The sequence below is a fragment of the Catharus ustulatus genome, chromosome 12, assembly GCF_009819885.2.
Source record: "Catharus ustulatus isolate bCatUst1 chromosome 12, bCatUst1.pri.v2, whole genome shotgun sequence".
NCBI classification, from domain to species: Eukaryota; Metazoa; Chordata; class Aves; order Passeriformes; family Turdidae; genus Catharus; species Catharus ustulatus.
The window spans coordinates 14,142,690-14,159,484 of NC_046232.1; the positions used below are offsets into that span (position 1 = coordinate 14,142,690).

The window sequence follows — 16,795 nt, forward strand, 5'->3', positions numbered from 1 at the left end:
AAATAAACCCACTTTTAACTCTGCTCACTCAAAAGTTATTTTTCACCCAGAACCTTTCAGGGCACTGCTTTGCCAAACAGCAGTGACAGAACTAGGGAGAGAGTGACCAGTGGTGGGGTAGGGTGACAGGCACTCCACAAGGTCAGGTAAGTGTCTGAATCAGGGCAGCAGGGCTGGCAGCTGAGAGTTTGCAGCAAGCAAACACCATGACATGCAAGACATCTGCAAAAACTGGGAGAGAAATGATTTGGAAACATGTGCTCTTTCTAAAGCTTTTATTTTTTAATAGAGAAAACCTTTCAGGCCCGTTTTTAATTCATAATAAAGAGCAGGTTGAAAAGAAGGAGAGGGCAAATGAAGAGAGTGAGGCTTGCTAACTTCTTTAAAGTTGGAAGGTCACCTTTAAAAATGGATGAATGCAGCATTTGGAGGAAGCTCCAAGGCAGCAGGCCTGGGGTTGAGCACTAGAATAGGAGGCAGAACAAAGATGAAAAGAAGAATCCAGTTGAGATCTAGGAATAGCTGCAGAGCTGCAAATCCCCGTGGTGGACTCGGGTGGAGGAGGTGTTTAAGGGAGCTGTGTTTAAGGGAGTTTCTCTGCCTGCTTGCAGAAGGCTGCAGTTGTGCGTGGTGATGTGCTGGGGAAAGTTAAATTTGGAGCTGGATAGCCAGCTGGACTGCACAGGGGCACATGGACGGGTGCTAGCACTGTGGGAGTAAGCTGGGATCTGGGATAAAATTAAAGCACTGCCTAGCCATTTGCATTCAGGGACGCTGGGGAACTCTACAGTTGTCTTACCTGGTTTGGCTGTGTCCCTGCTCACTTTTCCCCTTTCCTGGGACTCTTCAGGGAGTGGGAAAAGGGTGATCACAGTGGTGATGACTTTCTGGTTCCCAGTGCCAGCCCTTCCACCTTTCCAGGACACAAGGGGAGGAGTGGGGACTGTATGGAGTGATGCTCCTGTTGGTCTCAGCTGTGCTTGCCCTGGGCAGAAGTTTCCTGTGTCAGGGGAGCAGTTCTTAGCATTCACTTAACAACTGAACACATTTCATATTTAAGCAATTGCCTGTCTTTCCCTCTGAGCCAAGATGCTGGGGCATCAGACACATGCTATCTATTGCTTATTAAGTGGTTTAACAAGCCCAGCTAATTACAATGTACTCAAGGATTTTGTAGCTTATGAAGGCAGTCCCTGTTTGTTTGTGTCAGTGCTTTAATACATTAATACACCAATTAAACCTTGGGAGGTGTGTGTGCTCACACAGCTTTACATAGGGAGGCATGTTGATGGTTTTCATGTCAGCTGGGGCTTCTCTGCCTCTTACAGCTCCAGCTCTGAAGGGATGCTTGTGGTTTTGCACTCAGCCTTGTCACTGGAGGGACATCCATCCCTACATTAAAACATTGTTCTCCCTGCCCAGAAATATGTTGTTTTACAAGCCTCAGGCAGACATGGGCACTCTGTTGTTACGATTTCCTTCTCTCAAACAGCCTTGGAGAGTTTCTCGGTCTCTTTCCCTCTCAGTGCTGATGATACAGGCAATTTGTGCCTGAAAGTGTTGTCTTCCCTGCCTCAATTAGTCCCGAGGGGTCAGCAGTGGGGGAGCTGCTGTCTGTGACACATGCATTTGTTTGCAAAGGGCCCAGCACATTCATTAAACCACAGGATAATGAGCAATAATCAGTGCACAAGGCGCCCGGCGTGAGCCAGTGCAGGGATGGGCTGGAGCAGGCAGCGAGGGTCAGGGGTAAAAACGTCCTCAGTGCACTCACAGCTCAATGAAAAGAAAGCAATCGTGGGGGGAGGAAAAGGAGAAATGACAGATTAAAGGAAATTGAGCAACTGTAATAAATACACTTGAAATTGAATTGATTATATTCCCTGTGGAGCTGAAGTGCTGAGGAGGGTCTGCAGAAAGGGCAGCCACACAAAACCAGTGGCCTTTCAGAGAGCTGGCTTACAGGGAATGTGAAATGAGGGGAAGAAAGCTGGCTGGGCTTTAATGCAGGTCTTTCAGACTCAGTTGGGAAGGCTGCCCTAAACATTCACTCTAGGAAAAACAAAGATAATAAAAGGCAGGATGATGGGACTGACATAGACCAGGCTGGCTGAGCAAGAGGCTGAGACCATAATGGGGCACTGCTGAAGTATCACAATGAAAGGAGAGGGGAGGAAGAAGAATGCAGAGAAAATAAAGGAATGGAAAGCAGCAGCCATACAGATGCTGAGGGTGTATTTCAGACAGGAAAGTCCTTTTGCACATAAGTGCCTCAGAGACAACAAAACTGACCTCACATCAAGGAGGGGTTTGGAGTTTTGAGGGGAACAGTTAGCTGGTACAGAGGATATGGAGGAGCAAGTGTTTATCTTGAGAGTGATATATGGAGAACTTACACTGATGGCAGAACAAAAGCCAGCCTGAATCAGTGATAAGAGAAGAGAAGGACTATTCAATATTTTTCATCTGCCAAAATTGTATCCAGCTTTATGGAGGATGAAGAGTTCATATCAGTGACCAGGTGAGCATCCTCTGCAGATGGAGAGCACATCCTGAGGGTATGCACACAACTTGCCAAGCTCTTTGCTGACATTTTAATTTGCCTGTTTAACACTGGGCAGATGGATGAGAGTTTTAAAGTGGTGGACATCATGGGGACAAGAGACAGACCAGTGAGTTTGGTGTTTGCTCTGGGAAATTCTTGGGAATCTTCTTAAACTTTAAAGGATGTTGTGGGAGAGCACCTGGAAAGCCAGGCTCTGTGAAGGCCAAAACAACATGGTTTGAAGGAGTGGGAGGTCACACTCTACTAATCTGTTGGCATTTCCTGAGAAACCCACCACCACCACCATATGTGAGGGAAATTCCGTGGGTATAGTACACTGAGATGTTCCACAAGTGTGTGACAAGGACCAGCATCTGAAATTAATGACTGGGAGTAGAAGCATTGACAAAAGCATCGACAAAACAAAGAACCCGTGTAGAAATCTGCTCTAAGAGCAAGAGACAGAAAAGAGCTGTTGCTAAAAGTGTTTCCAATTGGAAAGAGGTAGAAAGTGATGTGTCCTGGAAGTCAGTGTTAATCACCTGTGTTTTTCTTCATGCCTGCTAATGAGCTGGAAGAAAATGCTGAAGGCAGGAACCAGACTCCTTCCTGCTGTGGCATCATGGACTGAGGGATTTTTCACCAGCACTGACTATGCTCCAGGTCCCAAACACAGCCAGAGCCTCTCCTGATTTGGGATGTGTTTGAGAGAGGAATCCCTAGAGAGAGAAGAGAAGCAGAGGGAGAGACACTGCAATTTATGCCACAGAGAAACAGCACTATCCATTAAGAAAGGATAAATGAAGCAAACTGGGCAGCGTAGGAATTTTTTGTTCATTGAACTCCTTCCAGAAATGAAGATGTGATTTTTAACAGCTTGGTAATTATTCATTCCATTTTTTTTATTTTTTTTTTTCTTCTCTCACTACAATTCCAGTTTCTTGTTTGGAGACCTCAAATGACTTGATGTGAGCTCTGTTTGCAGGAGATTTGCAGCCTGGCTGTGTAAATGCAAGAAGTCTGAAGTTTTGAACTCTGGGTGCTCATATGCACTCAGATATTGATCTGGGTAGGTTTTCCCACTACCTGCTTAAAAAAAATCTCTGCCCTGGGAAAAGGTTAAGAGACTTGCTTTAAACTCTGATTGATAAAGAAAAGACTTCAAGGTGACCTTTTCAATACAAGCTGAATTTGGGGTCACTTTCCAAGCTCAGATTGCAATAAGGAGACAGCATTTGTAGGGAGATTGATGGATTGGATTAGTGGAGTCTCATTTTGCCATGTTACAATCCCAATATCTGATGCTGGCCCTTCAATTAAGGCAGTTCAGGAAAACAGCATGTATAGTCTTGTTCAAGGTATTTTTGGGTGAAATGAGATGTATCCTAGGCGAGTGAGGAGAAACAGCTAAAGGTATTGAAGATTTTTCTACCATTATACCCCACACAGTGCCCTGCAGCATCACCCACGTACATTCATCTACAAATTGCTGTTGCCAGCTTTGGGATGTTCTTTTTGTGCCTCTGCATCCTCAGATAATTGAAAAACAGTATTACTCTTTCCCACCTTCCCCAGTAATCCTGCTGATTTTGGTCCTTCCCGCTAGCAGTATGTTCTTGCTGTAAAACTTCACAATACACATTTAAATTTAAGCTGTTAAACCATATATGATATATATAAAAAGTACATATATATAATATCTTGGTTTTGTAGATGAAGATCCTCATAGGTTGCCTTCCCCAAGTGCCTTGAATACCAACTTAACAATCATCCAGTCTTCAGACAGAGCTCAGTTAAAGCTGAACATGCACCTTTTCACCATCTGCAATTAATCATGTCTTCTGAGGCTACCAGCACTGCAGAATGTTTTCTTGAGTCTCACCAGGGCCTTTAAGAAGAATTAACTGGGTATATTTCCCCTGGTGCAGACACTGATGTTTGGCCACAGAAGAAAACTGTAGGATTCTTTTTTTGTTTTTTTTTTTCCTCTTGCACTCATTGAAATTTGTGCTGGATTTTGTGAAAATTCACCCCAATCATCTGGCTCATAATGGTGATGACATTGCTGATGAATGACAGACAGAAAAATGGACAAACATATATTTTGTTTTACCACCCTGTGTTCTCCCCGTGCTGGGAGTGTCAGAGACAACAACCCAGGATGGATTCTCCTTTATAACCACAATAAGGGCAGGAGTGAAGCAGTGCCATCAGGGAAGGATGCTCTAACAAGAGCATGTGGTTCCTTAAACAGTGCTGACCTCCTGGCCACGAGGGATTTTCAAAGCCTAACCCATGGAAACCTATTTCTGGTTCACTTCTCACTGCTAAAGAGATTTGTTTCTGCCAAGCAGAGGAAGGTGCTGCTGGCTGAACAATTCTCTGCACAGCCACTGCCTGGGAAACAAGTTGGATCCCACCATGGAACAGCTTTGGACTCAATGCCTGGCTGAGTTGCTGCCTTCAGGGATCCTCTTCTGCAGGATGGACCCAGGGTGCTGGGGGGCTCCTTTTTCTCATCTAGAGCTGCTCTTTTTTTTTTTTTTTCTACAGCAAAGGCAACCTCGCAGGAAAAGTGGATTTCTCTTGGTGTGCAGCCTCACAGGAACACCAGCACAAAATTCATTCCTCTTGTGACTCAGGCACAGGCCAAAGGAGCACAATCATGCACAGACCTGGAGGGTTAGAGGAGGACCAGCTGCTCTCCCCATCAGATTAGTAATTCCTTTGTACAATCCTCCTCCTCTTTATCCCTCTCTGCATAATTTGCTGCCTCTTAACAATAGCCTAAATCACCCAAACCACGGTAATTTTAGAGCCCAGCAGGCAGAGCTGTCTCACATTACTCCTCCTTCAGGGGTTTCCTTCTGCAGGAGTTGGTGAGATGGAAAAAGGGATGTGCAGACAGAACAAGCCAAGGAAACCTCAGGCAGAAACAGAGACAGAGCAAGGTCCATTTGGGGTGCTAGGAAAATGTGAATCTGAAGGAACACCTCATCAAGCCACAGACAGAACACCTCCTGTGTCGGTCCTGCAAGACAGGGAGTTGGAGGAGGTGGGAAGGAAAGAGAGAGATGGAAATTGGGCAAACTAGAGAGACTTTCTAACAAAATCATAACTTGAGCCTGAGATCTGTCTTTCAACACCTCGTGTTTTTGCTGTCTATGGCCTCACTTCTGGAATGTTCTTGTTCCATGGGTTTGGCTGCATTAGCCACTTGTTTAATGACCACCAGGCAAAGCTCTTGGTGGAAAAATGACTGGGCATGGGGCAAGAAATGCTATTACTACCTGGAGTTTACAGACACTAAAAAAAAAAAAAGAAAAAAAAAAGAGATGATGCTATATTTCTTTCCAAAATGTTCTTTTCCTTTTTTTCTTTGTGATGATGGTGAGGATGGTAACAATCAGAAGCACTTCCAACCTGCCTGGAGCTCTAACTGGAAAATGCAGAACACAAGGCCCTTTCACCAAATTTTCTGCTTTGAGACAGCCCAGGAATTCTGTCACAACAGATTTTTCTGAAAGTCTTTATGCACTTCCACATCTGGAGGAAACCGCACTTTGTCTAAAAATACTTCTTCATTTTGCATCCAACTTTGGGGTCAGTTCTTGTTCTGGATTTTGCAATGGAGATTGGAGTTTTAGTCTCAACCACTGCCAAACCATACCTCTTTCTTTAGTGCCACCCTTCGAATAGTCACATATTTTCCAGAACATATTCAACATATCTGGAATTTTTTACCAATAATGGTGTGGGCTAAATCCTTCAAACTGTGAATCAGGGCAGCAACTGAACAATACTGAAACAGTAGTAAAACCTCCTAAATACTCAAAATTACAAGGAAAAGCTTAATGCTGTGACCTGAACTCTGTGCTGCAATATTTGCATGGGTGTGCAAGCACTCTGCAGCATGGCACAAAGGTGGATGGCTGGGATGGGAATGACACCAGCAAGATCTGGCTGCTGAGGCCAAAAAGGGCAATGACTGACCATGGGATGTCTGTCAGAGACACATCCTGCTCTGGGGGTCAGTACTAACTGGGCTGAGCTGTGCTGGTACATTTTGGAGGGAGCAGTGGTGGTGCCTGACACAATTTTGTGTCTGTTTGGGGTGAGAGGGAATGCAGCCTAATCAAGGCTGTTGCAAAGATGAGGGAGATTTTCAGTGCTGATCCCAAATTAGGGAGCATGAGGAAGAAACAGTGCAGGGTGAGGGCTGGAGAAAGGTTCATGTGGCACCAGTGTGGCACCTGCCTGCTGAGACTGCCAAAGGACAGCAAAGGACAAGGGCTGAGCTCCCTGGGAGCAAACTCCTTCCTTCAAAGGACCAGGAACTCAATTCTGGCCCTGCAGCAGCTCATGGAGGGGCTGCTGCAGGCACCAGGCTCTGGAGTCTGCTGCCAGCTGTGCAGTGCAGCTCTGGAAATGTGAGGTACTGGATTCTGCTGCCAGGTGTGCAGTGCAGCCCTGGTTTGGGAAATGTGAGGCTCTGGAGTCTGCTGCTGTGTGTGCAATGGAGCTGGGGAAATGTGAAGCACTGGAGTCTGCTGCTATGTGTGCAGTGCAGCTCTGCTTTGGGAAATGTGAGCACTGGACTCTGCTGCCATGGGTGCAGTGGAGCCCTGGCTGTGGAAATGTGAGGCTCTGGAGTCTGCTGCTGTGTGTGCAATGGAGCTCTGGAAATGTGAGGCTCTGGAATCTGCTGCCATGTGTGCAGTGCAGCCCTGCTCTGGGTAATGTGAGGCTCTGGAGTCTGCTGCCAGGTGTGCAGTGCAGCTCTGGTTTGGGAAATGTGAGCACTGGACTCTGCTGCCAGGTGTGCAGTGCAGCCCTGGCTGTGGAAACGTGAGTCTCAGTGCTGCTGAAAGCAGGTTCTGGTTCTGCCGGGCTCCCAGCCCTGCTGTAGCAGGCAGGGCCAGCAGTCAGCTCCCAGGCTGGGGCAGTCCATAGCTCTGAGCCCCTGCCTCTCAGGGATGGAAAGTAAGCCTCTGTGTTCCTGCTGGGAGATGTTCTCCAAGCTGCCAGGCTGCTGCTGAGACCCAGTCACTTCCCACTTGCTTGTGATTATCCATCACAGCAATAGGATGCTGTTAAGTGTCTGATTTCTGTGTTGTTAAAGCCTTAAGCCTGAAATCTGACTAGCACGTGGTCCCTCGAGGGGCAGCCAGTCCCCCTCCAACCCTCCACCAGTAATCCTGCCTTTCTCTTGGAAAAATTGTAAAACAGAAAGACAAGTGGTATCTGTCTGCAGCAGCACTTTCCAATCAAGTGAAAACTAGCTGGAAAATCAAATCAGCTGGTAAGTTGCAGCAAAACACAACTCTATCTCCCTAAAATCTCTTCTTTTGAAGGGATGAACTGAACAGCAATAGCTGCTGATGTAAAACAAACCATTATGCCTCCTATCTGCTCTCCAAGCCCCCTCCCTGCAGACACATGAGTCTGAAGGAGGCAGATGCTCTCTGAAGACTATTTTCCTCTGTTAAATAAATTCACTTTCAAATAATGTGTAATTAAATGTGTGGTATTGAATTAATGTTTTATTCTGAGTGCTTTGGCAGCAGGGGACCTAGGGGCCTGGCTGGTGGAAAGAAAACATGCTCACCAGAAAGACTCCCTTCTCCTCTCTCCCTTTTCCTCCCACCCTGCCAAGAATCCCAGTCCCTGTTTCTGAGAGCTGCTGGAGTGTATCAGTGAGTTGGTGAGGACAATGCTTTGTGTAAGATCCCTTTTGTGATATGTTGTTATTGGGCTCTTGGGCATTTCACCCAGTGCAAAGACCTCTGCAACCCACTCCCCCCTCTACCCATGTCTTGACATTCTTATTCTCAGGAGATGCCAGCTGTCTGCTAACCCCTGTGTACAAAAGGCAGAGCCTAATGCACCCTCAGGATGAGAAGTTGTGCTGGATGTCTGAGAAGCTGCTGAAGCTGGAAAGGCTGTTGGTCCTTCCAGCCTAGTGTCAGCCAGAAATTGAGAAGGTGCAGATGATGTTGGGAGTCAGTAGATGGTTTTAAGTCTTTTGCCTGGAATGTTAGTAAGGTTTTGGTCCCAGCAGTGTTCTGTGTTCCCCTGGGAGCCAGCTGAGGAGGAGTTGGTGCATGCAGAGCCATTGGCAAGCACAGGGTGAACCTGGCCCCAGGTTTTGTACAGGTGGCAACAGCAAAAGGGACCAGAGTGACTGTCTTAACCTGAGAGGATCTTGATGTGTCTTGAGCACAAGGAGAGGCAGAGACTGGGTTGGGGCACAGCTGGGAACCCATTTACAGCTGCCTGCTGCCTAACCCCAACCCTGGCAGCCACAGGGAGCCTGGGGAGCACTGGGCTTCTTTTGGTAAAGTCTTCAAGGTCTCCATACTAAAGGACATTTTAATCTTTGACAACAGCTCAGGTGAAGAGATTTACCTTGTTGGATCAAGGGAAGGTCCTGTTGATATGAACTCTTGTTTGAGTAATTCCAGAAAGTCATAAATCTGCAGGAAGAGAAGGAGGTGGATTCTGACTCAGAGGCAAGAGCTCACTGCTGTGCAAGGCATGGATGTGCTGAAGGGTTCTTTCATTTGCCGCTGTGGTCATTGTCAGGCTGGGGGTGATGCTCGGGATCTTTCCTCTTGCTTTATCTCCTTCTGTTTAGATCTCCCCAGGATAATAGTTGGTTCTGCAGGACTATGTTGTGCTTCCCAGCTGAGACTGCTCAGCACCCAGTAGCTGTGGGACACTTTGTATTTCTTTTGCATAAAATAATTGTCAAGTGGTTTGTACTCAGATTTATTGGACTGAAATGGATGAGAAGAGCTTGAAGTTGTGCTTTGTTTTATAGCAATGTCAGGTGGTTTAAGGTGAAAGAAGTTTTTGCTTAAAAAGTGATTGTGGAATGGTGCATTCTAATTTTGCTATTTTAAAGATTTTTTTTTTCCCCATGAAGTAAATGAGAATTTGCTTTGGTTTGGGTTTAAACTTTGCAGGTATGTCACACCAGGCAATGTCACCTGCTTCCAGGTGGCTGTCAGGGTGTTTTGGTGAGGGAGCTTGGGGCTCTGAAGTTGTTTCTGATGAGTTGTTGGTTTAAGGGGTGCTTGTGCTTTGCCTTTCTATCAGCTCTTTTACACAGACACATTGCACACACACAAAAACTCCCTTTCCACTTCCCTTCAGCTCCAAGAGCACTGCACAATTGCACTGTTGTTGTCGGTGGTCTCTGTGGCTGCTTTTGGAGCTGATGCTGCAGCTCAGAGGGCACTAATTCAGCCACTGGATTAGCTGCAAATCACACCCCTCTGTGGAGCCTGAGGGCTGTTCTGCTGCATCTCTCCCTCAGATCAGGGCTGGCTGGAGTCAGCTGGAAGCTGAAAGGCAGCGCTTTGGGTCAGAGCTTCCTCTGCCTCTGCTATTGCAGCAGCAAAATCCAGAGGAGCTGGTGATGTCCTGATTGCCAGAGGTGTGCTTGGAAATGGTGGATGTCAGCTATTTCCAAAGCATCAGAGATCTGGCATGCAGAGGTTGCTCCTCTCCTGTTTTCCTGAGCTCAATTGCACTGAACTTTAGCTCCTGGAGTAGATTGGTATAACTGGATAATTCTTTAAGCCAAGACTGTCCAGCTAAATGCGTCAAGTCCTGTTATTTTTTACCAAGGCCCATTTAGCAGCATGTAGTGCATTAGCTCTGGGTCTGCTGGGTCAGCTGAGCAATAAAGCCTCCTTCCCACCTGGGATCTGCACTCATGCCTTGTGCTGCTCCCAAGGAATGGAGCAGATGGTAAGAAAATGAAAAGAACTGCAGAAACATAAAGCAGCTTTCTCTTCAGGTCTTTGTGAAGGAGTGCAATTGTTAGCTGAGCTGAGGGCTGTGGTTGCTCCACCAAGATCCCAAAGATTCAGATATGCTTTACATAAATCTCTGTGATTTGTGTCAGAACTGCTTGGTGCTTATAACCACGACTTCTTTGAGTCCAAGTCCTTGAAGGATGCCTTACAGAGGAACTTGGCAAGAGCCAGTGTCTGGGCAGCGTGCCGAGCTGTCGGAACGTGTACCTGGGCCCTTTCCCAGAGGTGGCTCATGTCAGACCTGGGAGAGAAGCCACCACAAGTGAAGGGCTACCTGCCTGGAGTCCAAGGAGAGATAAGAAACAGCCTGCTTATGTCTCAATTTTTTAAAATGATGTGGGACTGATTCTCCCTTTGTTTACATGTACTTCACAGCAGTCCATGATTGAAATCAATATCCTCCATTGACTTTGATGGATTTGCACTGGGTCAGGAGGGAGACTCAGGCTCTGTGCAGCCTGCCTATGTGTTATCTTCTGTCTCTATGAGACAAATCTGTGAGAGAATGCCTCCAGTGGCAGGGCTTTTTGATCTGGTCCTGCCCGATGCGCGCTCTGCTCTGATCAGGTACATCGTGTAACTCATTGAGATGTTTGGTTCCCATCCAGGCTGAGATTGACTGCCTGACATGAAGGGCTCTCTGCTTGGTACTTACATGTCGTGGTGACAAGATTTCCAGTGTCAATTGTAAGCTTTGTTTATTTGATTTTAATTGTGGCAGAGCAGTGGAACTGTGCAGCATTTATTCACAGGAGTTATTCCAGCAGTGTCAAGGAAGAAATGAATGAATCACGTCGACTAAGTGAGAACTTTGCTACCTTTTTGTGGACAACTTATGTAGAAAGAGAAGAGACAATTCTTTGGTATAAATTAGTTGTTACAGCAAATGACTCAGCCGCTGCTGAAAAATGTCATTGTTGTTATCATTTATAAAGCACTGTTGATGCAAATGAGGCTTTAGAAGCTTATGAAAATCAAGACCATATCTACAAAGAGCTCAGGATCAGACACAATTCAGGACACCCTAGAAACAGATCTAAAATAAGTCAGTTTTAAAACAGGGCTTGAACAGCAAGAGGGGCAAAAAAATAAAGAAGCAAAAGAGAGAAGAAATTCCATGATGTGGAATTCAACGGGAGGATGGTGAAGATGAGCAGGAAAGGACCTACCTTTAGGGAAAACAGGGTCATATGCGAGGGGAGAAGAGAAATTTATAGAAAATTGATATTGAACTTTTCTAGGCTAGAAGAGGAATCTTCTGATAAAGAGGGTAGCAAAAAGTAAAGGGGGAAATGTCTATAATTTTGCTCTATTCCACCAGCAATCTGCAGGTTGTTTGTGAATTAATAGTCCAGGGTCAGAAGACCCACTAGAAATACAAGAAGACTGATTGCTTGCTGTTTGGGAGTTTGAAAGAAGATGTGAGGAATTAATTGAAATTAATTAATTTAACAACTGAAGTTGACCTGGTGTAAATGATCCAGCATTAGTAGTTTTGCAGTTTGCTCTTACTTAAGTACTGGCCACACTGCTCACAGTTTACTCTTTTTGGAGATTGATTTGTCCATTTTCCTCCCACTGTAGTCATCTGTTTCCAAACACAATCATGTGCATCCAGGTTTCAAGAGTATTAGCAAACCATGGTTTTAAAGATGCTGGTTGTGATAGGAATTTGAAATGCAGAATTTGCAGTGTCACTGAACCCATCTCTTCTTCATCTGACGCCCAGGACTGATTTAGAAATGAGACAGTAATTGGAAAATTAGATTCATGAAATGTACTCATATAACTTCCCTATATCCGCTCATGTGATTGAAAAGTGGTGGTTATTCAAAACAAGGTGTTTTCATTGCACACAGTCTATTACCAGCTCCATATGCTCTACCTGGAATTTGGAGGTTGAGTCAGGGTCTTTTTGCCTTGATTTTACCATAAGATAGAGAGACTCTGCAATATGAGAGTAAAAGATGGGAGAAGAATCATTGAATCAGTGATGTAAGTGGAAAAGTTCTGATTTTTCCAGGCTCTATCACATGGGCCAGTGCAGAAATGACCCACTGGGACATGGTAGATTGATGTATGAGAAAAGCAGAATTAATCTTGTTCCTTCTTCTTCTTCTTCCCCGGTATCCCATGGCTGTGTTATGTCCACAAGTTTAACAAACTAGAAGCTGTTTGTTTTGATGAGAGGAGCAGAACTAAGGACATATGGGAGCAAGGGATGGGGAGGAAGGAGTTTCTGGTTTCAGACAGCCACTTTTTTGACTAAATTCACTTTAGGCACAGATTGAGTCAGCAAAAGGTTCAGAGGTGGTTGGTAAAGATCCCTCTGCAGATCCAAAGCTGCTACCCTTCTGCCTTGGCTCTTCCAGAGAAAAGGAAACTTTCTGCTTTGGGGGCCATGTGTAAAAGTAAGTCCCAGACCTACTGTTGTTAATGCTCTAACTTCCCCCATGCTGCCATCACTGAGCTAAAGCCATTTCCAGGCAGCTGCAGGTCAGGTGCTGTCTGCTGTGGTTAAGGGGCTACTCAGAGCATCAGTGAAGGCAAAGTTTGAAACACCTTCTCTGCGTGTTCAGTCTTGATGGACAAGAAGCAAGGTGGGAAATCTGCCCAACTTTTCCTCTGTGTCATGAAGAAACATCATGATCCCAAAACAAGGACTGGAAGATGTTTCATTGTAAGTGGAATTACTTTGGTGTCAGGCACTCACATCCTGCCTGCAGGTACAGCGTGGCTTCGAATGAGTTCTCATCATGCTGTCAATTCTGCTTATTTTCCTGTCAGGTCTTGCTGTGGCTTCTGCACAGGATCTTCTCATGAATTGTCTTGTTGTCTTGTTTTTATAAGTTAATGGTAGATGGGGAGGAAAAAAAATAAAAAGAGTGGTTCTTAGGGAGAGGCAGTTTGCATACACCTTGTCTACAGGGCTGACTGCAACACAGCCGAGACAGATTAGCACAGCACTGCCTGCCTAAAACAAATAAACACCAGCTGTTTATCAGACAGGGCTCAGCTTCCTCCAGGAGCAGGTAAACAGATTTATGCAGATGAACCTCTGAGGTGCCCTTGCAGCACAGCATCTTTCATGGCTATTTGGCCTTCCCCATGAGTTACAGCAGGACAGGTGAGCGCAGAGGTGCAAGGTGAGCACAACAACACTGCCAGCCACACCGAGCCACGGGGGTTTGTCACTGCTTTATGGTTAAAGCCTGTGTTTTATTGTGGGTTAGAATTAATCATAGTGCTGATCTCGCCACAAAGGGAAAAATTTGATCTAAACTTCGCTATTTTAGGCCTCTAGCATGTGAAAAAGCAATTTATTATAACTCATTTCTTATTCAATATGTGCCTAAAATACTATGAAGCAGAATTTATGGCTATTTGAGGTTGAGAGAAATTGTGATCAGCGAATGTACTTTTCTGATTCGACATTAAGATTGTCTGGTTGCTGTCAAACTACTTAACTTCATGACTCTTTTATTTTTATAACCACCCAAGTTAACTTTAAATCCAACAGTGTTATGCAAGTCCACTACTGCAAAAGGATTGCTTCTCCCTCAATTCAATTCTGTCTGCCACAATACCACATTTAATTTTTCATATAAATTTTCCCTGTAACTTCTCAGGTGACTCTTTTAACAACTAGCTGTAAAGTCTGGTCTCAAAGACAGATGGGATATTATTTTAATAATGTAGAGACATAATTACATAGTTTGGATGCCAGCTCTCAGAAATGTCTAATAATTTATTAAGATGTTGTTGGGAGGAAAAATTGGGAGCTGAAAGTTTTGGGCAAGACCCTGGAGAGTTTAGAAAGAGAGGTTTGCCTCAGTTCTCATGGTGTTACTCATCCGAAGTGTAAAAATTCTTAAATAGTATTGCTGGTTTTTCTGAGACTGATTCCTTTTTAACTTCATCTCACACCAAATGGGACAATCCGATTGCAATTGCTACATTTCTGAGTTTTTAAAAATATCCTTGGGCTCCTCTTACTACAAGATCATTCCTCACAGCTTTCTTGCCGCTGCTATTTGGGAGACCAAGAATGCAAATACGTGGTTTGTCAATACAGTAAGACCCAGGTAATGTAGTGATGAGTGCTATAGCAATGCTTGCCAAGACAAAGAAGATAAACCCCTTTTCCTCTACTCTATAAAGTAAATTGGTGCCATTTCAGCTTTTCTTATATTCGGGGTTTCCTCACCCAAGTGCATCACTTTACATTTCAACACGTTTTATCTCAGATTTCTCAAGGTACTCCTTAAACACTCAGCTAAACCAGGAGGAGAAGGCAAAGTCCACATGAGATTTGTTCTCCCTGGCTGCCACTGCAGGTTTAAACCAAAGTAATTTCGGATGTGCCTACCAACCTGTGCCTTAACGTTACTAATATTATTAATATGGGTAAGAAACAGTTCTCAGCCTATTGAACAATTAAGAAAGGTCAATGGGAATTCCCAGAGAGGTGTCTTTCATTACAAGGCCCATTGCTTGTGCAATCTCACAGCATCCATCTTCCCAAGCAAGCCAAGGGCCCAGAGATGGCAGCTCCATAAACCTGCCTCTGAGCTCCTAATTAAAAAGCTTAATTGCATGAAAGCCATTAGGATGCTTGTCCTCCATTGGCTTTTTGATGCATTAAGTGGTCCCTGTGTTGTTGCTGGGCACGTGGCCCCTCAGGCTGATACAGGTGCCTGCTGGTGGCAGATTGGGATGTGTCCCTGCAGCCAGCCTGAAACCCAGAGTCAGTCACTTCCACCTCCTTCATCTGCAGTGCCCCAAGGGAAATGCACCTAATCTAAGGGACACATACCTTTACAGCTCCTGTGGCACAAGGAAGGGATGGAAAAGGCACAAAAATGGCTCAATATATGAACAAACAGATTCAGGGTTATGAACATCCCACAATAGTGGGAAGAGGGTACAGAGTAGTGCCTCTGCCTGAGGAGACCTCTCATACATCAGCTTTTGCTCACTGAGCACTGGAGAAGAGTGCACAGCTCTCCACTGGCCTGCCATGACCATCAGGCTGAAGCTGTAGTGGTTTGTGCTGATCTCAAGGCTGATGGAAAGCTCTGCTGAAGGACAGTTCATAGAGATGAAGTTTTGGGTGCTGTGCCTCCAGAAAATGCTGTGGTGGCTGTGCATCTCTAACTGCTAACTGCTTCCACAGTTCATCCCAAGCATTAAAAAAACCTTTTTTATTGCTGAGGAGTTCTAGAGGTGCTGTGATGCCAGACAGGTGCTTAAAGGTTTGCTGAGCCTTAGTGTTGTCTTCAGAAGAGAGCAAGTTCTTCCAGCACCCTGTGACATTTAATCATGACACAGAGTCATGGATATCCCACGGTCACTTACCTGCCCCTGTAGGTGCCTGGTATCTGGGCAGATTTAATCTTAAGGAATGACCTGTTAGCTGAGCAAACCAATTTTCATTGGCCTCTGTACCTCTGGTAAATTAAAACCTACTGCTCTTGTGATTCTTCCTGAATCCTCAGTTGCTATTCTCTGCCAGTCCTCGCTGTCCTAAACGTCAGTGGAAAGGATCATTGAAACGAATGGGTTCAGCTCATCTGTTGTGCCAGTGATGGCATCCTGGGGTGACCTTCTTTGTGAGGGAACAGTCGTGTAGGGGAAGGCTGCAGGGTCGGGGTCCTGCTGCAGGGTCGGGGTCCTGCTGCAGGGCAGTGCTGAGCATTTCCAGCCAGCTCCTGCAAATGTCCTCAGGAGCACAGGGGTCACTGCTCCTCCTCCTCCCAGGAACGCTTTGACTTGCCAAGCTTCAGCCTCAAAAATCTGTCGTGTTTGAGCTTAAACTAATCCCAGTTGAAATGCAAAACTCAACATGACCTTCTAATCTCACCTGGCCTTTCAGTGGAAGGATGTGACCTTTGCTACACCTCACAGGAGATGGATTATTTCCAGGATCATTCGAAAGAGATTCATGTCTTTGTAGCAGAATTTGCCCTGAAGGTTCCTCTCCCTGAGGACAAGCTTGCCACGAGCTTGTCATGAGAACTGATAAACCTCAAGTACTTTCCTCACAGATGTTTTGCATGAGACTAACTCCATCACAGAGATGGCTGCGTTCTGTGGGTGGGTAAAAAGATCCCTGCAGATATTTTTGCGAAGCAATTTCAGTTCCCTTGCAGCTTGTAAGAAAATTGAATTAGTTGTTTTCCATTCACTGAATTAACCCTGATTCATTCTTCCCTCAACCCTCTCCCTCTTCCTCCCCTCCCTCCAACAGATGTCCAGCATATTAAGAGGAGAGACATCGTTTTGAAGAGGGAGCTGGGAGAAGGTGCCTTTGGGAAGGTGTTCTTGGCCGAGTGTTACAACCTCAGCCCCACCAACGACAAAATGCTGGTGGCAGTGAAGGTAAATGCCAAGGGGAGTGGCAGAGAGCAGGGCAGGGGCTGGC

General features: G+C 45.5%; 1 protein-coding gene across 2 annotated transcripts in view; it reads left to right on the top strand.

Annotated features, from left to right (window-relative positions):
* Positions 1–16,795, top strand: part of NTRK3 (neurotrophic receptor tyrosine kinase 3) — a 216,594-nt gene that overhangs the window by 146,525 nt on the left and 53,274 nt on the right. For both annotated transcript variants that reach the window (XM_033070941.1, XM_033070943.1), the window contains exon 13: positions 16,622–16,752. In XM_033070941.1, coding sequence (XP_032926832.1) covers positions 16,622–16,752 — 131 coding nt within the window. The remainder of the gene's footprint in view (positions 1–16,621; positions 16,753–16,795) is intronic.